The following is a 22,209-nucleotide window of genomic DNA, read 5'->3' as shown; positions in this document are numbered from 1 at the left end:
GGTGTTCAAACCATTTTTAACTTATGGATCTGAGAGCTGAGTCAGAAGTAAAACACTTGACCAAAGACTAGAGACCGCAGATATGAGAGTCCTGAGAAAGATTATAGGTGTGAACAGATGGCACCAATGGCAATATCATATTAAAAATGAGGACATTAGGAAAGAACTTGACATTGTCAACATCCAAGAATGCGTTAGCAGAGCTAATCTCAGGTTGTATGGTCACTTAAACAGAATGGGCGAAGAAAGATTAGCAAAACAAGTGTTCTCTGCCAGGTTGGCAGGAAAACGACCCAGAGGAAGACCAAGATATAGGTGGATTGATACGGTACAAAGTGCCTTAGATGATAGAAATATAAGATCTGATAATGTTGAAGCCTTGACAAGTAACAGACTGATTTGGAGGAAAATGGTAGATAGGGAGTTAGCAATGATGTAATTTTTTTCATGTTGTACTATCATATCCTGTACACCCTTGAGGGTACATGGCAGGAATTTGATGATGATAATAATAAAAAAGAATTGAAATTCAAAATTTGGAACTGAATAATAAAACTTCACTGTGCTTACTTGTGCCTCCCAGAGGAAGGATTTTTTGAATCATTCGAGAAGGCAGCTGACATTTGTGTCAAGTACTTTTCAAGCTTTTCAATTAGGAAAAGTTTGGTAGGTAGTTGACCTTCCTTGTCCATGTTGGAGATCTAAACAGAAGGGCAGGAAATAAATCCAAGCATATAGAAATGTTTTGAGAAAATTGGAGAAAAGGGCAAAGGTAATAATAATGATAAATGCCTGCTGTATTTCTGTTAAGGTCATGGACTAGTCATCACTAACATTATGTTTCAACATAATGATGTGCATTTTCTAATTTCCACTTTCAAAATTTTACATGAACTCGACATTGCCTTCCCCTTTAGAAGTGTGTCTTCCTGTTTAGTGTTGAATACTATTGCTACTCTTTCCTGATCACTTATTACTAGAATATAACCTTACTTTACCTTTTTACTCCATGAGGTTCTATCTGAACTGCAGATCTTCAGTCTCCATCTGATTCTGTTCTGTGTTTCTTTCTTCACTTGTGTCCATCTTTTTCCAGCTTCCTTCAGCTCTTGTTCTGTTTCTCTTCATCAGAATATCTTTAGTTTAGCTCTCTTTTTCTTTGTGTGCGGGATTCCATTCCAGTGCCTGTTTAACCTTGTCATGTTTTCTTACCATTTTCTTTCATTAATATCATGCATATTGGTTTTTGTTTAGGTTTTTTTGCCATAATTCTTTATTGGATATGCAAAGTTCTTCTTAAGCATTTATTTACAAATATTTATAATTTATTTTGAGTTACTTTTATTATTGCCCATATATCTGACCCATACAGTAAAACTGATTTGACATGCTGAATAGTCTGATTTTATTGTTTTAAACTTATTTCCTTTGATTTTTATAATTTTCCCAACATATTGTTTTTTTATATCTTCTTTTTCTGCTCCTCCTTGTTTATTTATTATTGATCCTAGATAAAGCTTTCTAATTTCTAGAGTTCCATCAACCAGTACTGTTTGTCTCCTTTTAGTAGTTGTTTATGTTCATTTTGCCTTTCTTTGTTTATTTTTAATCCAACTGTTGAAGCCTATTCATTTAGTTTTATCATTTTTTATTTTGTATGTTCTTGTACATGTGCTAATAGACGTATGTCATCTGCAAAATCTTAATAATGTAATTGATCTGTTAGGTTCCATTGTATTCATTTTGTATTTTACATCACATTCTTCATAACCCAGTCTACAACAAAAAAATTGATAGATATCATCCTTCTACCAGACTACAAATCCATTGCAAAAAGAATTTCCATACCAGCCTCCAAACAAATAGCACAAATTCTTTGCAAATTCATTCTATGCACTTACTTCCTTCAAACCAGCTTGGAAACTGTCTTCCTTCTTACCTACTTATCATCAATAAAGGATGCATTACCATCTCTTTCCTTACCAGGTGTCAAGTACCCTGCTCATGTCATTTCTCCTATTTTGGACAAACTGGCTATTCTGTGTTAATTAGAATTGAAGAAGATCAAGATTGTATTACTTTGTTTTGGAATCTAACAAATCTGGCCTTGCTTCTCATGTTGTTGACACTAGGCACAGAGTTCACCACCAACAGAAAAAATGGTTCATGAGTGGAGGAAACAAGAACAATTAAAATTGCTATGTAAACACAAGAAAACTTTCGGTTTGCACCTAGAAAAATGGCCAGAATTAGAAGTACAAATGAAAAATTGGGTACCAGATCACTGTCTTGGTGCTTTAGATTTATGAAAAGACATGGGTTATGCATGCGTCCAAAAAATGCCGGCTGACTATGAAGCTAAAATTATAGAATTCCATAGATTTGTTCATATCAGCGAGAAGGAAATTTAACTTTGAGCTTAATCAAATTGCAAACATGGATGAAGTGCCTCTAATTTTTGATGTTCCTTCAAATCGGACAGTAGATTCAAAAGGCACCAAATCAATGGTGATCAAAACAACAGGTCACGAAAAAACTCGCTGCACTGTAGTTTTATCTTGTTGTGTGGATGGAACAAAACTACCCCCCCCCCCCCCCATGCTAATCTTCAAGAGAAAAATGTTGCTGAGAGATGAAATTCCTCGTGGCATTATTATCCATGTTCAAAATAAAGGCTGGATGGACAAAACAGGAATGAAATTATGGATACAAAAGATATGGACAAAACGTCCAGGTGCATTGTTTAAAAAGCCTGCGATGTTAGTGTGGGATCAATTCAGAGCGCATAAAACAGAATCAACCAAGAAGCTTCTAAAAGAAATGAATACAGAATTAGTTGTCATTCCTGGAGGCCTTACAAGTCAATTACAACCCTTGGATGGATCTATTAATAAACTATTCAAAAATTTTATGCAGAAAGAGTGGAACAAATGGATGGCAAAGCCAAATCATGATATTACAGCAACAGGATGTATGAAATAGCCAACAATTTCAGAAGTATGTATGTACCTGGGTGAAAAATTCATGGGAAGCTGTGAAAGAAGGACGATTATAAAGTCGTTTAAGAAATGCGGGATAAGTAATGCGATGGATGGTACCGAAGATGACAGTTTTTGAAGGGAGTGATGACAATAGTTCAGACAAAAGTAATACGAACGGTGACATTAACGAGATGAGTGATAGTACCAAGAGTGAAGATGAACTGAATATTGCTAATACAAATGATTGTAACAATAAATAAAAATTAAGTAAGAATTTGTAAATATCTTTATATAATAAAATATTTTTTTCTAAAAATCATCTCATAAATTTGGGGTGTGTCTTATCGTCCAAAAAATGTGGTAATTATTTTATTTTATTTTTTTCTTTAATCTATGTGACTTACAATTGCTCCTTTGAACTCTAATAGTGTAATAGCATATACTTCAGCTGCGACTAAGATATGAGCAAATGATCGTCATCATGCTTGTCAAGGATTTAGGCAAAGTGGCCTGTTCCAGCCTTAGAAGTCATCGTCGAATCTCTTAAGAGGACGTCCTGGTTTTCTGTTTCCTAATGGTTTGTAATTTAAGGTTTGTTTTGGTAATATTTCTGTTTTCATTCTTTCAACATGTTCCATCCAATTCTTTCATAATTTTTTCATTTCTTTTGTGATCAAATAGATTTCACTTCCATACAATAGGACTGGGCTAATGTATTGTATACTTTTAGTCTGGTTTGTTTTTGAACTAGGTTAGGTTTAAATATAGAGTTAATTACACCTGTTATTTTTAAATATTTTGCAATTTTTAGATTGATGTCTTTTTCATTTTCATATGTAATCATACATCCTAGGTATTTAAATGAATTCACCTGTTCAAAAATCTTATCTATTACTATTTTAGTTCTTACTGGATCTTGTTCCTTAACACGTTCATTGACAATCACGCGATATCAGGTGATGCGCACCCTCACTGGTCGGCCGATCACGCGTTATCGCGTGGACGTCGCCATCAAGTAAAAAAAAAAATTGGCCACCTCACGAAATTCCAATTTTCAGCTTGGCAATGAACGTGTTAAAGGCCATCGTTTTTGATTTTTCTGTTGATGTTATCATTCCATAATCTTTGGCTGTCTACTTAAATTTAAAATATCTTTCTGTAAGTTATCTTCAGAATTTGTAATTATTTGGTCATAAGCAAAAAGAAGAGTGTTTAAGTTCACAGTCGGAGGAAGTTTAATACCTTGATGTAAATTTTTAATCCATTTTATTATTATTTCATTTAGATAAACAACAAAATGAGTTGCTGAAAGGGGACATCCCTGTCAGATTCCTTGTTTATCTCTCTCTCTCTCATACAGGATAGTTCATAATTTAATCTTATTTGTATTTGATTATTTTCATATATACTTATGATAGCTTTTAGAATATTATTTGGTATTTGTCTTTCTGTTAATATGTTAAATAAAATGATTCTTTTAGCTTTGTCAAATGCTTTTCAAAGTCGATAAATGTAATATGTGTTTCTAAATTGTATTATCTTCTTTTCTCTATTATTAAATTTAAACAAAAGGCCAGGTCTATACATGATTGTCCTTTTCTAAATCCATTGTGTACTTCTAAAACATGGGTTCCCAACCTTTTTCGGGCCACCGCCCACTTTGCAAGACATAAATTTTGTAACCCCCCCATTATAACAGTTTTCCGTGTTCAAGCCATTTGATATTTTTGATGTAAATAGCAACTAATCATAGGTTACTACTTATGCCATTAAATTTTTAAAAAGAAGTGGCCAATATGTGCTTCATCTTGAACACAGTTATTGCTATACTGATTTTGGTGAAACGTAACCCATATGTAAAGATTGTAAAATGTATGCTCGAATAACATTATGCACAGTTTCACAATAAATTTAGTTTAATCCTTCTTAATAATGCTTCTGTCTGGTATCTCTACTTGGGCCTGGCTCCCACTGAAGAGATCTCAATAAAGGTAGAAACTAGTCTGGGTAGTGGCCCTTCCCTTAATGCATAACATTATATATATCCGCAAGGAGATGTGTTTTGCATTATGGGAGATACTGAGATAGGAGTGATGTTAGCTTGCTCCACCTTTGCAATGAGTTGCGTGTTGTTGTACCACACCTTACCCCAGTCCTGAAGATACTTTCAGGCTCAAACTTTGTTTGCTCACACTTGGATAAAGGATTAAACTAAATTTATTATAGTCTAACCAAGTGAAAAATAAACTTTCAGCACAGTTTCATACAATGGTTTAAATATGAAAATGTGGAATACAATTAAGAGCTTGCATTGCATTAGTAAGAATCTGATTGTAATAATTAAAACACCATTAAATATATTACAAAATTGTTTATTTCTAACTTATAAAATAAAAATACAAAGCAAAAATAACAAATTAATGTGAAGTTTCATGTAATGGTTTAAATATGAAAACTCGGAATACATATTAAGAGATTGCATTACATTAGTAAGAATCTTATTATAATAATTAAAACACCATTAAATGTATTAGATGGTTTATTTCGAACTTACAAAGTAAAAATACAAAGAAAAAATAACAAATGAATGTGAAGGATGAGCCTGGTGCATTTTTAAAAGTTTGTTAATATCGGGTTCAACTTTCGTTAAAAACAGTCGTAAATCACCATGCTCAGTTATATGCAATCAGTTTCCTTTTCTTAGATAGTAAATTCACTACAGCACTAAACCCACGCTCAGCCAAATAAGAAGATGGAAATGCAATTAAAAATTTCTGCACTATTTCCTATAATCCTGGGTACAGTGTCGGTATTTATTTTTGAAGCCAGAACTCTTGGTATCCAATTTTGAATTTTATTTTTAGTTCTTCATTTGTTGTGAGTTCTATGAGTCCCACTTCTAAATTTGATAATCCTGCTGTTCTTACATGTGAGAAAGGATCTAGAACCCAATTTGGTATATTCATGTTTAGAATATCCTTGGATCGCTCATTGAAATCAGCATGGAAAACCTCCAAGTGTTGGCAGTATGTAAGTAAATCTTCCTTTTTGAGAGACACTGCTGATAAATTTGAAAAGTGGCTATATACCCCTTGGCCCATATTCCGCTTGAACAGAAATTTCCCTACAAAAGCGGCAGTAACGTTTTTTGTTTTAATTAAATTCAATTCATCACCTTGTAGTTGTAGATTGACTTCATTAAATATTTTATAGTGGTCTGTCAAATAAGCGATGTCATTACTTAAATTAAGGGGATATTAAATCCCACATAGTTTTAAAACCGAATAAGAAACTCAAAGATTGGAATCAGAGAGTTTCTTGCCGAATATAGTAAACTATAAAGTATCGGCGACACTAGCGTTAGCAAATGCAAGTGATCCTAGTACGTAGTACAATACTGGGCAGTTCGTTGCAAAGGTGGAAAAGTTCAGCTTGCTATTCTTAGGTATTTTCCATAATGTAAAAACACATTTCCTAGGAAATGTATGCTGTTATTACATTATGGAGGGAGGTCACTACCCAGACCGGTTTCAGCCTTTTTTGAGGCTTCATCAGTGAGTAGCTAGATCTAATAATACCAAAGTGTATAGTGAAAAGAACTTATATACTCTGCTAATAAGCTTCATTTCGGCAATGAAAACATTACTTAAATTAAGGGGATATTAAATCCCACATAGTTTTAAAACCGAATAAGAAACTCAAAGATTGGAATCAGAGAGTTTCTTGCCAAATATAGTAAACTATAAAGTATCGGCGACACTAGCGTTAGCAAATGCAAGTGATCCTAGTACATATTACAATACTGGTATGTAATACAATACGTAGTACAATTCGGTTTTAAAACTATGTGGGATTTAATATCCCCTTAATTTAAGTAATGTTTTCATTGCCGAAATGAAGCTTATTAGCTCTTTATATTTAAGTAAGCGATGTCATTTTTGGATGTAATCAGGTTGACCCGCAATTCGTCGTCTCTGTTTTCTAGGAACTCTAGTACTGAATCAAACAAATTGTAAAATTGATTCAGACAAATACCTTTTGAAAGCCAGCGAACTTCTGTGTGAAGCAGCAAACAATTGAAATCTTCATCGTTTTCATACAAAGTTGGCTAAACAATCTGTCATTCAGTGAATTGCTTCTAATCTTGTTAACTACTCTAATAACATAATGGAGAGATGTGTGTAGGTGTTCACTTAAATTTTTCGCAACCAAATGTTGACGATGAAGAACACAATGTATAGCGAGTACATTTGGTACTGCTTGTTTCAAATGCGCTATGAAACCCTTGTGGCACCCTGTCATTGCTGGAGCACCATCAGTAGCAGCAGACAAAATATTACGAATAGGAATGTCTTTCTCTTGAAAAGACTTATTCATGATATTAAACATAGATTCTCCCTTTGTATCACCTTTCAAGTTTTTAGCAAATAATAATTCTTGACAAACTTTTTCTTATTTTATGAATCGCGTATGATAAGAGTAGTGGTTCATTATTTGGGAGAGTTGATTCATCGAGTTGAATGGCAAATTGGCATGTCTTCAAATAATCGCACAATGATTTTTCAATGTCTTCAGCCATTTCATCGATTCTTCTTTGCACTGAATTATTGCTCAAAGGAATTTTCCTGGTGATATCTGACGCTGGCTTATGAAGCACAGTATTTATTACTTCTTTTACTGCTGGCAAGATTAATTCCTCACCAATTGTGTGTGGTTTTCCCGCTTTTGCGATTAATAATGACATATTATAAGAAGCTTGCAATCCATCATTATCTTATTTAGTGGACGACATAAAAAGTTTTGATATAGTTAGACGTTTAAATATTTTTCTTCTAGTACTTGAAAATAGGACAAATCTTTATCCTTTTTGTCAGCATGCATTTTAGTCAAATGCTCTTGTAGCCTAGAAGGCTTCATTTGAAAACACTTTTTGGCAAATCAAGCACGCGGTAATAATTGGTTCATAGGAGACTGAATAAAACCATATTTCAAATACTCAATACTGTACTCTCGACATTTCTTCTTATATTCAGACATAATGAAGTAATAAAATTTGCAAATATATTCATGAAATAAAAGATTTAATTTGCACTTTGTATGACTCCACTTATCTATCATACTTTCGACTGATGATTGTTGGCAAAGCACACAAAAAATAATGAAACTTATTCCTAAACCACAGGTATTTATAGATTTGAAATCTAGCCCGAACCGACTTGCATGCATTGACTTGTTTGCGATACCATCGTACTCATGCTTTGAACAAGTCACTGCAAGCATCCATATTCTTGTCAAAACATGCTGAATTGAGTGAATTACCTACGTAATAGTTGACCGACATACTACTAGTTAAGACTCGTCTGCTGCATGGATAGACTAAAGCCTGTATGGCATGATCAATTTTTATAATAGCAAAAAATGAATAAATTTTTTAAGTATATAAAAAATAGAAGTTAAAATATCCTGTGTATGACATGTTCAGTTTTTTATTTTGCACGCAAGCGCATTTTGTTCGTCCGACCACGACATTGTCCGAATAATTATAAATAATAATTAATAAATAAAATAATTACACAAGATATAAACAACAAACCTACAAAACATAACCACAGAAAACAGTATAATAAGTTTCGAATAATATTTGCTTTGTTTTTTCCCTCTAGTTAGCAATATAAGTTAGTGCTAACTAAAATTTACAATTTTATTTCTTTCTTGCCATTATTATTTTTTATCGTAATATTAAATTATATAAAATTGGGTTTATTTTTGTACAAATCAATTAGAAAAGTTGTTTTATATATTTTATATATATTTTGAAATGAAATATAACATCCCATATTGTTTCACAGCCGAATAAGAAACTCAAAGAGTTTCATGGCGAATATAGAATCTATATAAAGTTCGACGAGTCCAAGCATAAGCAATTACTTGGTAGTTACCCATAATGTGAAACCCAGCTCCTAGGAGCTGTATTACTGTTCTACATTATGAGAGAAGGTCACTACCCAGACCGGTTTCAACCTTTATTGAGGTCTCATCAGTGAATAAGTTCATGTCACTGAATTGAAGCCTTTGGCTCTTCATATAATTAATAATGAAATATAAAATATATTTGCTACTGTAAACATAACCTATTATACACACATATCCGTGCTCTATTTTCTCATTGACATAGAAAATTGACATCTATTTCTATCTGACATGGTAAATTTTCAAATGATTAAATAATTGAAATAGAAAATTGATAAAAAAATTGATCGTGTGAGACGGGCATAAGATGGATTAAAATGCAATATTTAAATTTTAAATGATTATCTAATTGCAAAATCACAAAAATAATTAATTTTTTAAATATATATTATTCATTTCTTCTATAAAGAGCCACCGACCCCTAGACCGCCTGAATGCTCCCAAATGTTTCTGATCCCACTATAGCCCCCCCCCCCCCCCAGAAGGCTTCAGCACCCACTGGGGGGAGAGCGGTACCACCCACTTTGGGAACCTATGTTCTAAAATAAAGCTTTCAGAATATTTTATTAGTTTATTTAAAATTCTGCTATATATTTTGTAACAGGAATTTAGAATACTTATATCTCTATAATTTTTAGGGTCATTTCTACTACATTTTTTAAACATAAGGATCACAATTGCTTTTTTCCATTCTATTCGTGGGTTACTTGTTGAATAGATTTTATTTAAAAATAATTGGAATCTTTATTTGAACCTTATTCCTTCATATTTATATAATTCTGAACCTAATTATCTTCTCCAGGTGATAGTTTCCATTTCTTGTTTCTTTCAGGCTGATTTCTAATTCTTCTTTAATTATTTCCTTTTCATTCTCATTAAAGGTTTGCCAGTTATCTCTTTTAAAATATTTATCTGTCCACAATTCTCTGTAGAAATTTAGAAATTCTTTTAATTTAAATTCAGTTTTAATTTTACATTTTCTTTAGTATCTGTACTTAAATGTTTCAAAATCTTATATACATTGGGTTTTATTTTATATAAATCATGTTCTAAATTAAAAACAAATTTGTTCCATGATTCTCTGTCTCTTTCTGACTTCTCTTTTAGCTATGGCTCTTATTCTTTTATAATCTATTTCATCTTCTAATCATTTATGATATGCTTCTGTTTTTCATTTTGATTATTTCTTTGATTGTATCATACCATGTCTTCAGTTTTTTTTTCTTTTTATTGAATTTTTGGTATTTTCTAAGCTTTCATTTGCTGCTGTATTTAGTATCGTTTTTATATTAAGCCATTCTATTTCTTCATTTTGTTTTATTTTATTTAAATATTGGTTAATTCTTTGTTTATATAGCCATTGTATATTTGTGTCATTTAATAATCTAGTTTTATAAACAAATGTTTTAAATTTTCTTTCTGTTCTTATTTGTAGCCATTTAGGTGCTAATCTTAATTTTATTTTAATGAGGAAGTAGTCACCACTTATTTAATATCCTCTGTGAACTCTAACATCTAAAGAGAACTTTGATGTCTTTTCATTTAAGATATAAAGTAATCTAATATATATTTCCATCCTCTTGCTGCCCAAGTATATTTATGTATGTCTTTATGTTTATAGAAAGAATTCATTATTTTAAGCTTATTATAAAATACAAAGTTGGTCAATTCTTTACCATTCTTGTTTAGAGTATGTTCTCCATATATATTATTATTAATTTTTGTGTTTCCAATTCTTGCATTTAAGTCTTCTGCTAATATTACATGATCATTTTTATTTATTTTATTATATATATTTTATAACTGATTATAAAATTCAATATTGTCATCTTCTCTACCTTCTTCTGGGGCATATAAACCAATTAAATATGTTAAATATGTTAATTAATCTCTTTCTATTTTTATTATAGCTTCATTCATTCCATATTTTATAATATTTTAACTGTTTTGAAAGGAAATTATGAATCCAAATCATAATACCTGCTTGTGCTCTTTGGTCTCTGTCAACTCCACTATATATTACATTAAAATTTTCAGTTCTCATGGTTCCTTTTAATTTCTTTCTATGGTCATTTTCCATAGATTCATTTTGATTACTTTTCTCTGTTGGTTTAAAAGTAGATTAATGTTCTCCATGTCAGGCGACTAGCCTGGCGATGGATAGTCCAATGGTAGGGCTGCTACCTTAAGGCTTCTGAACTAGCCTTCTTTCAAATTTAAACCCATACGAGGAATAGGTTTTTTTTTTGTTGTTGTTGTTGGACCCATATACGAGAGTTTGGCTGGTACCATATATGGGTAATGGGATGGGAAAGGAGAAACTTGTTGACATTCAATTTAAAAGCCTGTATATTGTATTCCTTGGAAAATACATCAGGGAGAAGTTGACGAGGTCATCTGAGCCCCATTGGAGGATGGCTTGGAAGTCTGAATTAAGGGAAGTTGTGGTTGATGTTCTGTGGGTTGAAGTGAGTTGTGTAGGGTAAGGTTTATCAAATGAAAGGGAGGAGTGCAATGCGCTGTAATCTGCAAAACTGTGTATTGGGTTGGAGGTCAACTGAAGTAGGTTTCATTAATATACAGAAGGAAGATGGGTCAGTGAGAGAACTGAACCTTGTGGAACCCCCAGCATTAGTTGGATGGTGGGAGGATAGGGAGCCATCTATCATCACACATGGTGTGCCTCCAGGCAGGCAGATAGAGAGCTGGCAATCCATCTGCAGAAGTCCTGTGACAGTCCAAACGATGTAAGTTTGCTTAGTAAGCCTTTGTGCCAGACCCAGTCAAAGGCTTTAGAGATATCAAGTAGAACTACTTTGGATTTGCCAAATTTTTCCATGGCATATGTCCAGAGATGGATGATGTATGAGAGCAGGTCATCTGTTGATCGGCGTCGACTGAATCTGTACTGGTGGTCGCTTAATAGCTGGAGACCTTCAAAGTGGAGTAGGAGTTGAGAATTGATGGTTTTCTCCATCACTTTAGATAGGATTGAGGTGAGTGAGATAGGATGGTAGTTAGATGGCAGGGTATACTGAAAGGGAAAGAGTAGATTTTAGAGGGGAACATAGATATAGGCCAGAAATGGAAAGACCCCATAGCCCTCGAGTAGTCTAATAGCATAAGGGTCATAAAATAAGAAGAGTTGGCTGATAAGGCCTTATAAGAACGACTAAAGTGAGTAGATCTTCCTTAAAGTAGAGGAAGAAGAGGATAGATCCAGCTAGGGGACCATGGGAGTACCACTTCCCTTACAATCAAGATGATTGTTCCTTATGGTCCTGTTGGTCCATGAGTCCTTATTCAGTATATTCAGACCACCATATCTGGTGGGCTCCCCCCTATCTGCCACCCAAGGGACATGCCCCGAAAGCGAGCTAATGATTTATGACTAATTTTGATTCATCTTTTGAATGTACTTAACTATTTTCCTGATGATGTCCATATATTTGGCTTGGAGTTTTTGAATAAATTCTGTATAATTTTTGTTACACGTGTAAGTTATGAAATTTACTTTAATATTTATTCATATTTCTTCGATACTCTTGGACACATGTTCTTTTTTTCAAGTTTGTATGAGAGCCCTGAAATCTATTCGTAACTTCAACTGCATGCTTCTTTTTAGTTTCCACATTTTTAAGTTCATTTACATTGTGTGTTTTACTTTTATTTTTCATTTCCTTTTATGACCATCACTCAACTTTTTACTTTTCCCACTAGTAAGTAATCCATCTGTGTGGGCATCTGCTCCTTTCATTGCTTTTACATCCAGAAAGCAGTCCTCCATTTTCAGTGTATCATATGGTCTAATTGATTGTTTTTCTATCTGGTGATATATCCATGTGACCATGTGGGCATACTTTGTTTAAATATCTCTCCTCCTATTTACTATTTCATTTATCATACAGAAGTTCAAAAGCATCTCTTCATTTTCATTTATATTTCCCATACCTTCTCTCCCCATTATCATTTACTGTGTTATCTTTTACATTTTCTTTTACTGTGTTATCACTTCTTGCTTTGGTATTTAGGTCTCCCACTACAATGATGGTATAACATGCATAACAAGATTTATTTTTTTAAGAGGATTGGTTGATAGTCTTGTGTTCAACCCTCACCATTATGTTAATAATATCATAATAATATCATGCCAGTCCCAATCTGAGCTTGGGACTAACATGATATTATTAACATCTGACCTCCATGGAATCAGACTCATCGTAGGAGGTGCACACTATTGCACAATGCTCATCCAACCATGCCTTAAACTGATTCTGTGTATCCACATTCACAACATACTCAGGAAATTCATTCCACTCGCTCTCCATGCAAAGAACCTTCTCCTCACTCCTCTGTTCACACCCTCCTTATACAGTTTCCAGCGATAGCCTCTTGTTTCCTAAAAAAATATCTTCCATGTCAATCTGATAACAATCCTTGACTAGCTTATATGTCTCAATCATATTCTCCCTCTTCCACCAATTCATGAGGCTTTGCAACTTACATTCCCTCAATCTGTCCTTTGACTCCAAAGACCACTGACCACCGTTGTGAATCTTGTTTGGACCCTTTCCAGAATATCCTCGTCACCATGAAAACTCGGCAACCAAATCTGGCATCATAACCTTTATTTCTGCCTATCAGGGTCCTCCATGTTAGTCCCAATCTGAGCTTGGGACTAACATGATATTATTAACATCTGACCTCCATGGAATCAGACTCATCGTAGGAGGTGCACACTATTGCACAATGCTCATCCAACCATGCCTTAAACTGATTCTGTGTATCCACATTCACAACATACTCAGGAAATTCATTCCACTCGCTCTCCATGCAAAGAACCTTCTCCTCACTCCTCTGTTCACACCCTCCTTATACAGTTTCCAGCGATAGCCTCTTGTTTCCTAAAAAAAATATCTTCCATGTCAATCTGATAACAATCCTTGACTAGCTTATATGTCTCAATCATATTCTCCCTCTTCCACCAATTCATGAGGCTTTGCAACTTACATTCCCTCAATCTGTCCTTTGACTCCAAAGATCACTGACCACCGTTGTGAATCTTGTTTGGACCCTTTCCAGAATATCCTCGTCACCATGAAAACTCGGCAACCAAATCTGGCATCATAACCTTTATTTCTGCCTATCAGGGTCCTCCACATCATTGCCATTATCTGATGTGATGTCTTCACAACTTATGCAAATGATGTGGTATGAGTCAAACCATGGCTGATTTGCCAGAGTATAACATTATGTAATTATCAATTAGCATTATCTCATCTGTTTCAAGTTTCATTTCAGTAACACCAGTTATGCTGACATGGTGCATTTCTAGTTCTTTTGTGAATTCCACTTCTTTTCCAGTGATGCTTTCATGTTTATTGTGCTTGTCTTGAATTCTGCTGATGGTAAGTTTGAATTTGTTCCAGTAGCTGACTTTTCATTGTTTGCTTTCATTCCTCAGTGAAAACAGTCTTGTCCACCTAGGCAGTACCCCAGCTGCTATGATATTTCATCACTGTATACCATCATTTTTGTTAGTGATTTAAGCCAGTATAGTTTGGTTGGCTAAATCATAAATTTCCTGCTCATCATCATTCATTCAATATTTGAATGTATACTTATTAACAAGATACACTATGAGAAGTAAGGATTAAACATTGGGTCTAAAGCCCTGATCAGTTAATGTGGAAGGTTCATCAAGTTATTTAGCTTTGGCACTTAGCTACCACTGAAATACCATGTTGATAAATTGGTTTTACTAGAATGAAGGTAAAAACAGGTGCAATGATTTACAAATTAATAATAATGAAATACTTATGTAAAATCTTTTATTCATAAAATTTCATCTATCGCATTATAGATATTATTACTGTGGAAATTGGAACCGAAGCGCATTAATATTGACAAAAAGGATTAATGATGCAGATCCAAAATAAAATCATATTTTAATACAATTTCATAGACTAATGACGCATTCTATGGAACCTAACATCTGCGTTATACGAGGGTTACCTGTATTTTTATATTTTTAGTCCTTTTATCATGTAAGCATAATTTGTTGTTGATGTTAAGACAGAATAAGGGAATTGCCCATGCTATAATGTATGCTTATTTATTTTTTATTATTGGAGGGAAAATGGCCATTCATACAAGAAATTGTTGCAATAATTTACTGCATGTAAATAATTTTACCTAATTATGCTTAGGTGATAGAGCTCCCCTCCCCAATCATCATCATCATCAAATTCCTGCTATGTACCCTCAGGGGGTGTACAGGATATGATAGTACTACATGAAAAATTTACATCATTATTAATTTCCTATCTACAATTTTCCTCCAAATCAGTCTGTTACTTGTCAAGACTCCAACATTATCAGATCTTATATTTCTATCGTCTAAGGCACTTTGTACCGTATCAATCCACCTATATCTTGGTCTTCCTCTGGGTCGTTTTGCTGCCAACCTGGCAGAGAACACTTGTTTTGCTAATCTTTCCTCACCCATTCTGTTTAAGTGACCATACCACCTGAGATTAGCTCTGCTAATGCATTCCTGGATGCTGACAATGTCAAGTTCTTTCCTAATATCCTCGTTTTTAATATGATATTGCCATTGATGCCATCTATCTGTTCATGCCTATAATCTTACTCAGGACGCTCATATCTGTGGTCTCTAGTCTTTGGTCAAGTGTTTTACTTCTGACTCAGCTCTCAGATCCATAAGTTAAAACTGGTTTGAACACTGTCTTGTATACAGCTAATTTAGTGTTCCGACTAATTTCTCTCTTATTCCATATGAATTTATTCAATTGACTTCCCACCATACCAGCTTTGCTGATTCTGTTGTCTATTTGTATATTTAATTTACCATCTTCAGTAAAAATCGTGCCTAAATAGCTGAAATGTTTTACTTGTTTCACAGATTCTCCATTCACAACACAGTTGACATTTTCAATGATTCTGCCTATTTTCATTGTCTTTGTCTTTTTATTGCTGACCTTCATACCATATCTATTACAACAGCTATTCAATTTAGTCAGATAATCTTGCAGACTTGTGGCGAATTTATTTAGAAGTATAACATCATCCGCATAAAGCAAAGAGCTGACATTAACATCTCCAATTTTGATATCATGTTTAATACCACTTTCCTTCATAATGTGATCCATATAGATAATGAATAACAGAGGGAATAATGTACATCCTTGTCTCACACCAGATTTAACATTAAACCATCTTCCTGTACTTCCTTCAATTCTAACTGCTGACTTACAACTCAAATAAAGACTAAGTATTGCTTGATATAATGCCCCATTGACACCATATAACTGCAGCGTATTGAATAGCTTCTCTCTTGGCACCTTGTCATATGCCTTTTCCAAATCGACAAAACTTAAATACAGATCTCTGTTATACTCCCATGCTTTCTTGACTATTTGTCGTAAAGTGAAAATCGGATCCTGACAGCCTCTATTTGCCCTGAATCCAGCTTGTTCTTCACCAAGCTTTTCTTCCACAATTCTTCTCAACCGTTTCTCAAGTATACTTGCATAGATCTTGCCAGGAACACTCAGTAGGGAAATACCTCTGTAATTCTCACATGCAGTTTTATTTCCCTTTTTATATATGGGTACTATGAGAGCTCTACTCCAATCATCGGGAATTCGTCCCTCTGTCCAGGCCTTCTGAACTATGCAGTGGAGCCACTGTAAAACTCTTATACCACCATACTTCAGCATTTCTGGTCGAATATCATCTACTCCTGCTGCCTTTCCACATTTCAAGCCTTTGATGGCTTTTTCTACTTCAAGTATGGATATGTATTCCTGACTGTATGCCTGGTCAGTGTTTTTTTAGCACTGTGCTGTCATCACTGCTTGTTTCATTTAGAAGTTTTTCAAAGTAATTACTCCATACTTCAAGGATATCTTTTTCTCCCGTTTTCATGTCACCTTTATCATCTCTAACTCCTTTTACAGCACACTTTCCTGCATTCCTAAGCTTCTTCAACAACCTCCAGAATATTTTGCCTCCTTCTTGATATTTATTTTCTATATTCTTGCCAAAGTCCTCCCATGACTTTTGTTTAGCTAGTTTTACACAGTGTTTAGCATTCTTGCATTTGTCTCAATATTCTCTAAGAGCACAAGCTGACTATTTTGACAGGAACTTTTGATATGCTTTTTTCTTTTCCTTCACTCCCTCTTTAACTTCCTGTGTCCACCAGGGAGTTCTGATTTTTTTATCCTTGCAGACAACCTCATCACATGCCTCTCTGGCAGAATCAATCAATGTTTTCTTCAGAGTTTGCCACTGAATCTCCAAGGTTTGATTCCTGTTCTCAAACTCTTTCATTTTTTCTTCAATAATCTTTGTGTATTTTAGTCTACAGTTCATATCTGAGAGCTGCTCAACTTTTATTCGCTTTAAAACTTTCTTACATGTTATTCTTTTCAATATGAAATTCAATTTTATCTTGCTCAAGACTAGATAGTGATCACTTCCAATTTCAAATCCTCTGTACACTCTGGTGTCCTGCACCAGGGAGAAAACATCACTATCAACAATAACATGGTCAATGAGACTTTTCTTATTCCTAGCCTCTTCTCTCCATGTGAATTTGTGCACATTTTTATGTTGGAACATGGTGTTAGTAATAACCAGTCCATGTGCTGAGCAGAAATCCAACAGATATTTGCCATTATTATTAGCTTTGCTCTTTTCTCCAAATTTTCCCAAAATATTTTTGTATGTCTCACAATCATTTCCTACTCTGCTATTTAGATCCCCAACAAGGACCAACTTTTCATTTTTCATTGTGTCAGTGGCTTTTTCTAAAGCCTCAAAAAATTCCTCCACTTCTACCTTAGTAGAACCTTCTGTGGGACCATAGGCACAAATAAGTCTCATTGTACAGTTCCCCATTCTCATATTTGCCCACATTACTCTACTTGAGGCTGACTGCCATTCAAGAAGATTAGCCTCGTATTTTGTGTTGAATACTATGGCTACTCCTTCTTTTCCTTGATTGTCATTGCCTGAATATAACATTTTGTATTTATTGCTCAGAAAGATCTCACCAGTTTTGGTCTTTTTTGTTTCAGTCACTCCGATTATGTCGATCTGGTATTTATCTAATTCCTCAGCTAGCTCCATTTCTTTGCCATTCAGGCTTCTTACGTTGATAGTACTGATCTTTAACTCTGGTGATGTTGAGTTGGGGTTTGTTTTCAGATTTGTTAATCCCCTCCCCAAAAGAATTGAAAATGTCAGAAGTTTTAAACAGTTTGCTGTTGGTTCTAAATTAAGTTTTTTTTATATTATTTTTTCATTCTTAGTTAGAAATCAAATCGCTTAATGGAATCAATGGTTCATTTAATTTCCATTATGAAGACTATGTGAAGATTTGCTAAACTACAGAAATATTCATGTCCATCTAGAAGCTCAGAATCAATACTTATTTTTCACACTTATGATTTTTCTTGATAGAAAGCAAAACAAATCTTTATGCATATCACAACATTTTAAGAATTCATAATGCTCTCTGTAGCACTCCAAGCTTTAGTCATTCACCCACAGAACTCATTACAAACTGAAAAACAGTTATGAAACAAATAGTTTTATATCAACTAAGCCCTCTGCATAATATGTAACAAAAGCAATATCAATGATGTCATTCCTATAATTATTTTCAATGAGGGAGGACATGAAAAAATTACTGGAAGTAGCAAAAGAAAAGAGAGAGAGAGAGTTAAGATAGTGAGACTGTTGCCACATTATGAAAGAGTAGAGTTGAGAAGGAAGGTCATAATAGCAAATGACTTGATGCATAGATTATGTTGGATTGATGTGGAGTGAGTTTGATGGGTGAAAGGACTAATACAAGAAGGATAGTTTGCATCTGAATGGATTTGGTGTTCAGTCTGGAAAAAATGTTGAATAAAGTGAAAGTGGATGTGCAAAATCAGGGAAACTAGAGTTTTTAGGGGGAACTGTTGAGTGGAATATGCAGACATCAGTGAGTGTAAGAATGTGTATAAAATGCCTAAGTTAGTACTACTGGTAACAAACCAGAATGGGATAGTTAGCTTTCCTTAAACAGTTTTTCAAACTGGAATCTATATTTGTGCTGATCTCCATAGACTTTCTGTATATGAAATTACATGGTCTTTGACAAAACGTTGAGCTAATAAAAATAGTATTTGTCATATCTGCTTTTCTGGATAAAATAGGAATTGTCACAAGAACAAAAGTATGATAAACATTTGTATAGGATAATGGATTTAATTTGTCCTTAGCAGAAGCTGTATACATATAGAACTGCTATTCCACCAAATTGAAGTTAACAATATGATCAACCCTCTAGTCCAAGGTGTTCTGGGTGGATGACCAGGATACTTAGAACTCTTAACCTTTTAGTTGCATTCATTTTATCCATAAGATTCTCTTTCTTTCTTTGTGTGTGTATGGGGGGGGGGATTACTGAAGCATAAGCTGCCTTCATTCAGATATCCTGTGTTTATAGTTTATGTTATTTTGCACCATAAATGAAATATGCAGCAGTTCATTGCAAAAGACATAAGAAAGATTTATTATTATTATTAGTTGACACCTCCAAGGAGTACAAAGTCTCATCGAGGGAGGGCAGCTGCTCTACAACTCTGTCTCCACCACTCAATCCACCGACTGACCGCAACTACACCAACACCATCTACCGGCAACCACCACCACTATTTCCACAGACAATTGCAAACACCCATGCCCATGGCAGGATCCGAACCCGCAGCCTTTTGGCTGGAGAGCGAATATGCTAACCTAATAAAGATATCAGATATTATGAGTCACAATTACCTGGGTCTGCAGATCATGCTTATTACTTATACTCATAGGGTGATTATTATTATTGCTGCTATTATTGAACATGAACCTTCATGGAGTCTAAAGATCACAAGAGATTCATACTGTATCTGTTCTCTCCTTGAATGCATTCACTAACAACAGATTGCAACCAACCCATTCCACTTGTTCACCACTCTCCATGTAAAAAATCTGATTACTTCCAAGTGAATCCTTACAGCAAGGCTGTCCAACCTTTGGTAATCCGAGGGCCACATTTAAAAAAAAAAAAAATTAACCGAGGGCTGCATCATAATGCGTATCTAGTAATTTGGTGAGCAGTAATAACGCAGCCTCGATAGCTGAACAAACAACACTGATCATGCGTTCACGTTCCCAGTGAGTGGCCAATGCATGCGCGTTGGAACAAAACAGCATAAGAATGCTTCTTTGATACATCTAATATTTGAAAAACACATGGTATATAGTGATGCAAAAACACCAAATAAAATTACCAACATCGCGATTATCAATAATATGCATTCGATTCAAATTATTTTATTTTTTTCGCTCGTGAAAATCAAAACCCACAGGTTGGCCACACAAAATCGCACCATGGGCCGTATGAGGCCCGCAGGCAGTGCTTTGGACAGCCCTGCCTTACAGGATTAACTGGAAGTTTAGTTTCTGGAGCATGGTTACTGACTTATCTAATTCCTAACTTTCTAATCATACTAACTTGCTACAGGCTTCCGATTTTTCTTTGGTGGAATTATCAAAAATAAATTCTCCGGTCCCAGTTGTTAACTGATAAAATATTTTTTTGCATTTAATTTTTTTAATTGAATGTGAATTTATTTTAATGATACAGAAATTTTATTTTAGATGATTCATTTTTCTTATGTATCTATGCATATGCTTGCTAGAACTATACAGCTAAAGAATTTTTTTAAATAGAAATGTTATATTTAAAATTAATTTGATTAAACAGTACCATTTTCATCAACTAGCTTTTCAAATTTTCTGTTTTGTTTTGTTTTTTACATAGGAAATAAAACAGACCGTGAGGACTGTGTCATTTCCCGGCATGTAGGAGAAGAATTTGCAAAGCTACACAACATGTATTTCATTGAGACATCAGCCAAGGCAGCAAAAAATGTAGATGAACTTTTTACAGAAATAGCAGTAAGGCTTTCTGAAGAGGCCAAAATGTGTAGTCAAAATCAGGACAAGCCTGTGTCAGAAGAAATACTTGTAAATAATGAGCCTAAAGTAAATTCAGATCAGAGTTGTTGCAGATTTTGATAAAAACAAAATGAAGAGAGTTCTTATAAACAGCAGTTTATATACATTTAGTCATAGTCATTATATTCAAAATATATGCACTACACTGTGATAACCTCTTTAATATCTTAGTAACTTCATTATTTGAAAAGATTTGAAGTCTTAGAATGGTGTAAAGAATCATTAGTATTTGAACTATAGCTGTGTGTGTGTGTGTGTGTGTGTGTGTGTGTGTGTGTGTGTGTGTGTGTGTGTGTGTGTGTGTGTGTGTGTGTGTGTGTGTGTGCAGTTAAAATACCTGAAAAGAACAGTAGTAGTAGCCTTTCATTTTTATCGTATACATGTTACTATCCAGTATTTTGAGACAAAATGATTTATGAATTTTAGTGATGTGATAACTTGTATAATGATAACACCAAAGTTAGTTATCTGTTTTCAAAGAAACATTTACACTTTAGAAAAAGCACATCAATCAGTTATTCATAATAATTTTGAATGCATTTTATTGGTTTTATATATATATATATATATATATATATTATACTTTAATATGGAGATTTTAGATCTTGCACTCTAGAGAACATATAATATAAAACACTGGTAATGCAACTTCATCAGTGTTTTCAGTAGGATTATCTCATGTCTTCCTTCACCCTGCCATACACATATGCTGTTGTCTTTCAGAATTGGTCAGTAGTAAAGAAGCATAGACACTAAGGATCAAAACAGCATCCTTATTAAGTTACTATTTTCATCACAGTTTCAGTGACCATATCTCAGGTGTATCATCATTTCATTGATTTTTGCTGAAACAGGAATCCACTGCATTCTTATGCTTTATATGAGGATGTTTTCTGATATATTTAAAATGTAGTAGTGGCAATTATTGAGCTATTTTCTCCGCAATTTGTTTCCTAATTAAGAAGAAAAAGAAATTCAAATTGGTAATCCTTTATGAATTTGATTAAAATTACATATTAATTTTGCTTTAACATGGAATTATTAATTTTACTCTATATTTAGTAATAAAGGACAGTGGCAATCATTACAGATGACTTCAGAGTCATCTAGGCTTTTTCTCTTTTATCTAGTCTCTTTCTCTCTACTGTACACATCTCGCTACTTGGTTTGATCA

General features: G+C 34.0%; 1 protein-coding gene across 2 annotated transcripts in view; it reads left to right on the top strand.

Moving 5' to 3' along the window:
• The window catches only part of LOC150104857 (ras-related protein Rab-30-like), a 140,964-nt gene extending 119,624 nt beyond the window's left edge, over positions 1-21,340 (top strand). For both annotated transcript variants that reach the window (XM_090396014.1, XM_090396013.1), the window contains exon 5: positions 20,839-21,340. In XM_090396014.1, coding sequence (XP_090252140.1) covers positions 20,839-21,095 — 257 coding nt within the window. In that variant the 3' untranslated portion in view covers positions 21,096-21,340. The remainder of the gene's footprint in view (positions 1-20,838) is intronic.
• The last annotated feature ends 869 nt before the right edge of the window (positions 21,341-22,209 follow it).

Source organism: Typopeltis vanoorti, chromosome 7 (genome assembly GCF_054136105.1).
Source record: "Typopeltis vanoorti isolate ZY-2024b chromosome 7, IOZ_Tvanoo_1.0, whole genome shotgun sequence".
NCBI lineage: Eukaryota > Metazoa > Arthropoda > Arachnida > Uropygi > Thelyphonidae > Typopeltis > Typopeltis vanoorti.
This window is presented reverse-complemented; position numbering and strand designations above follow the sequence as displayed.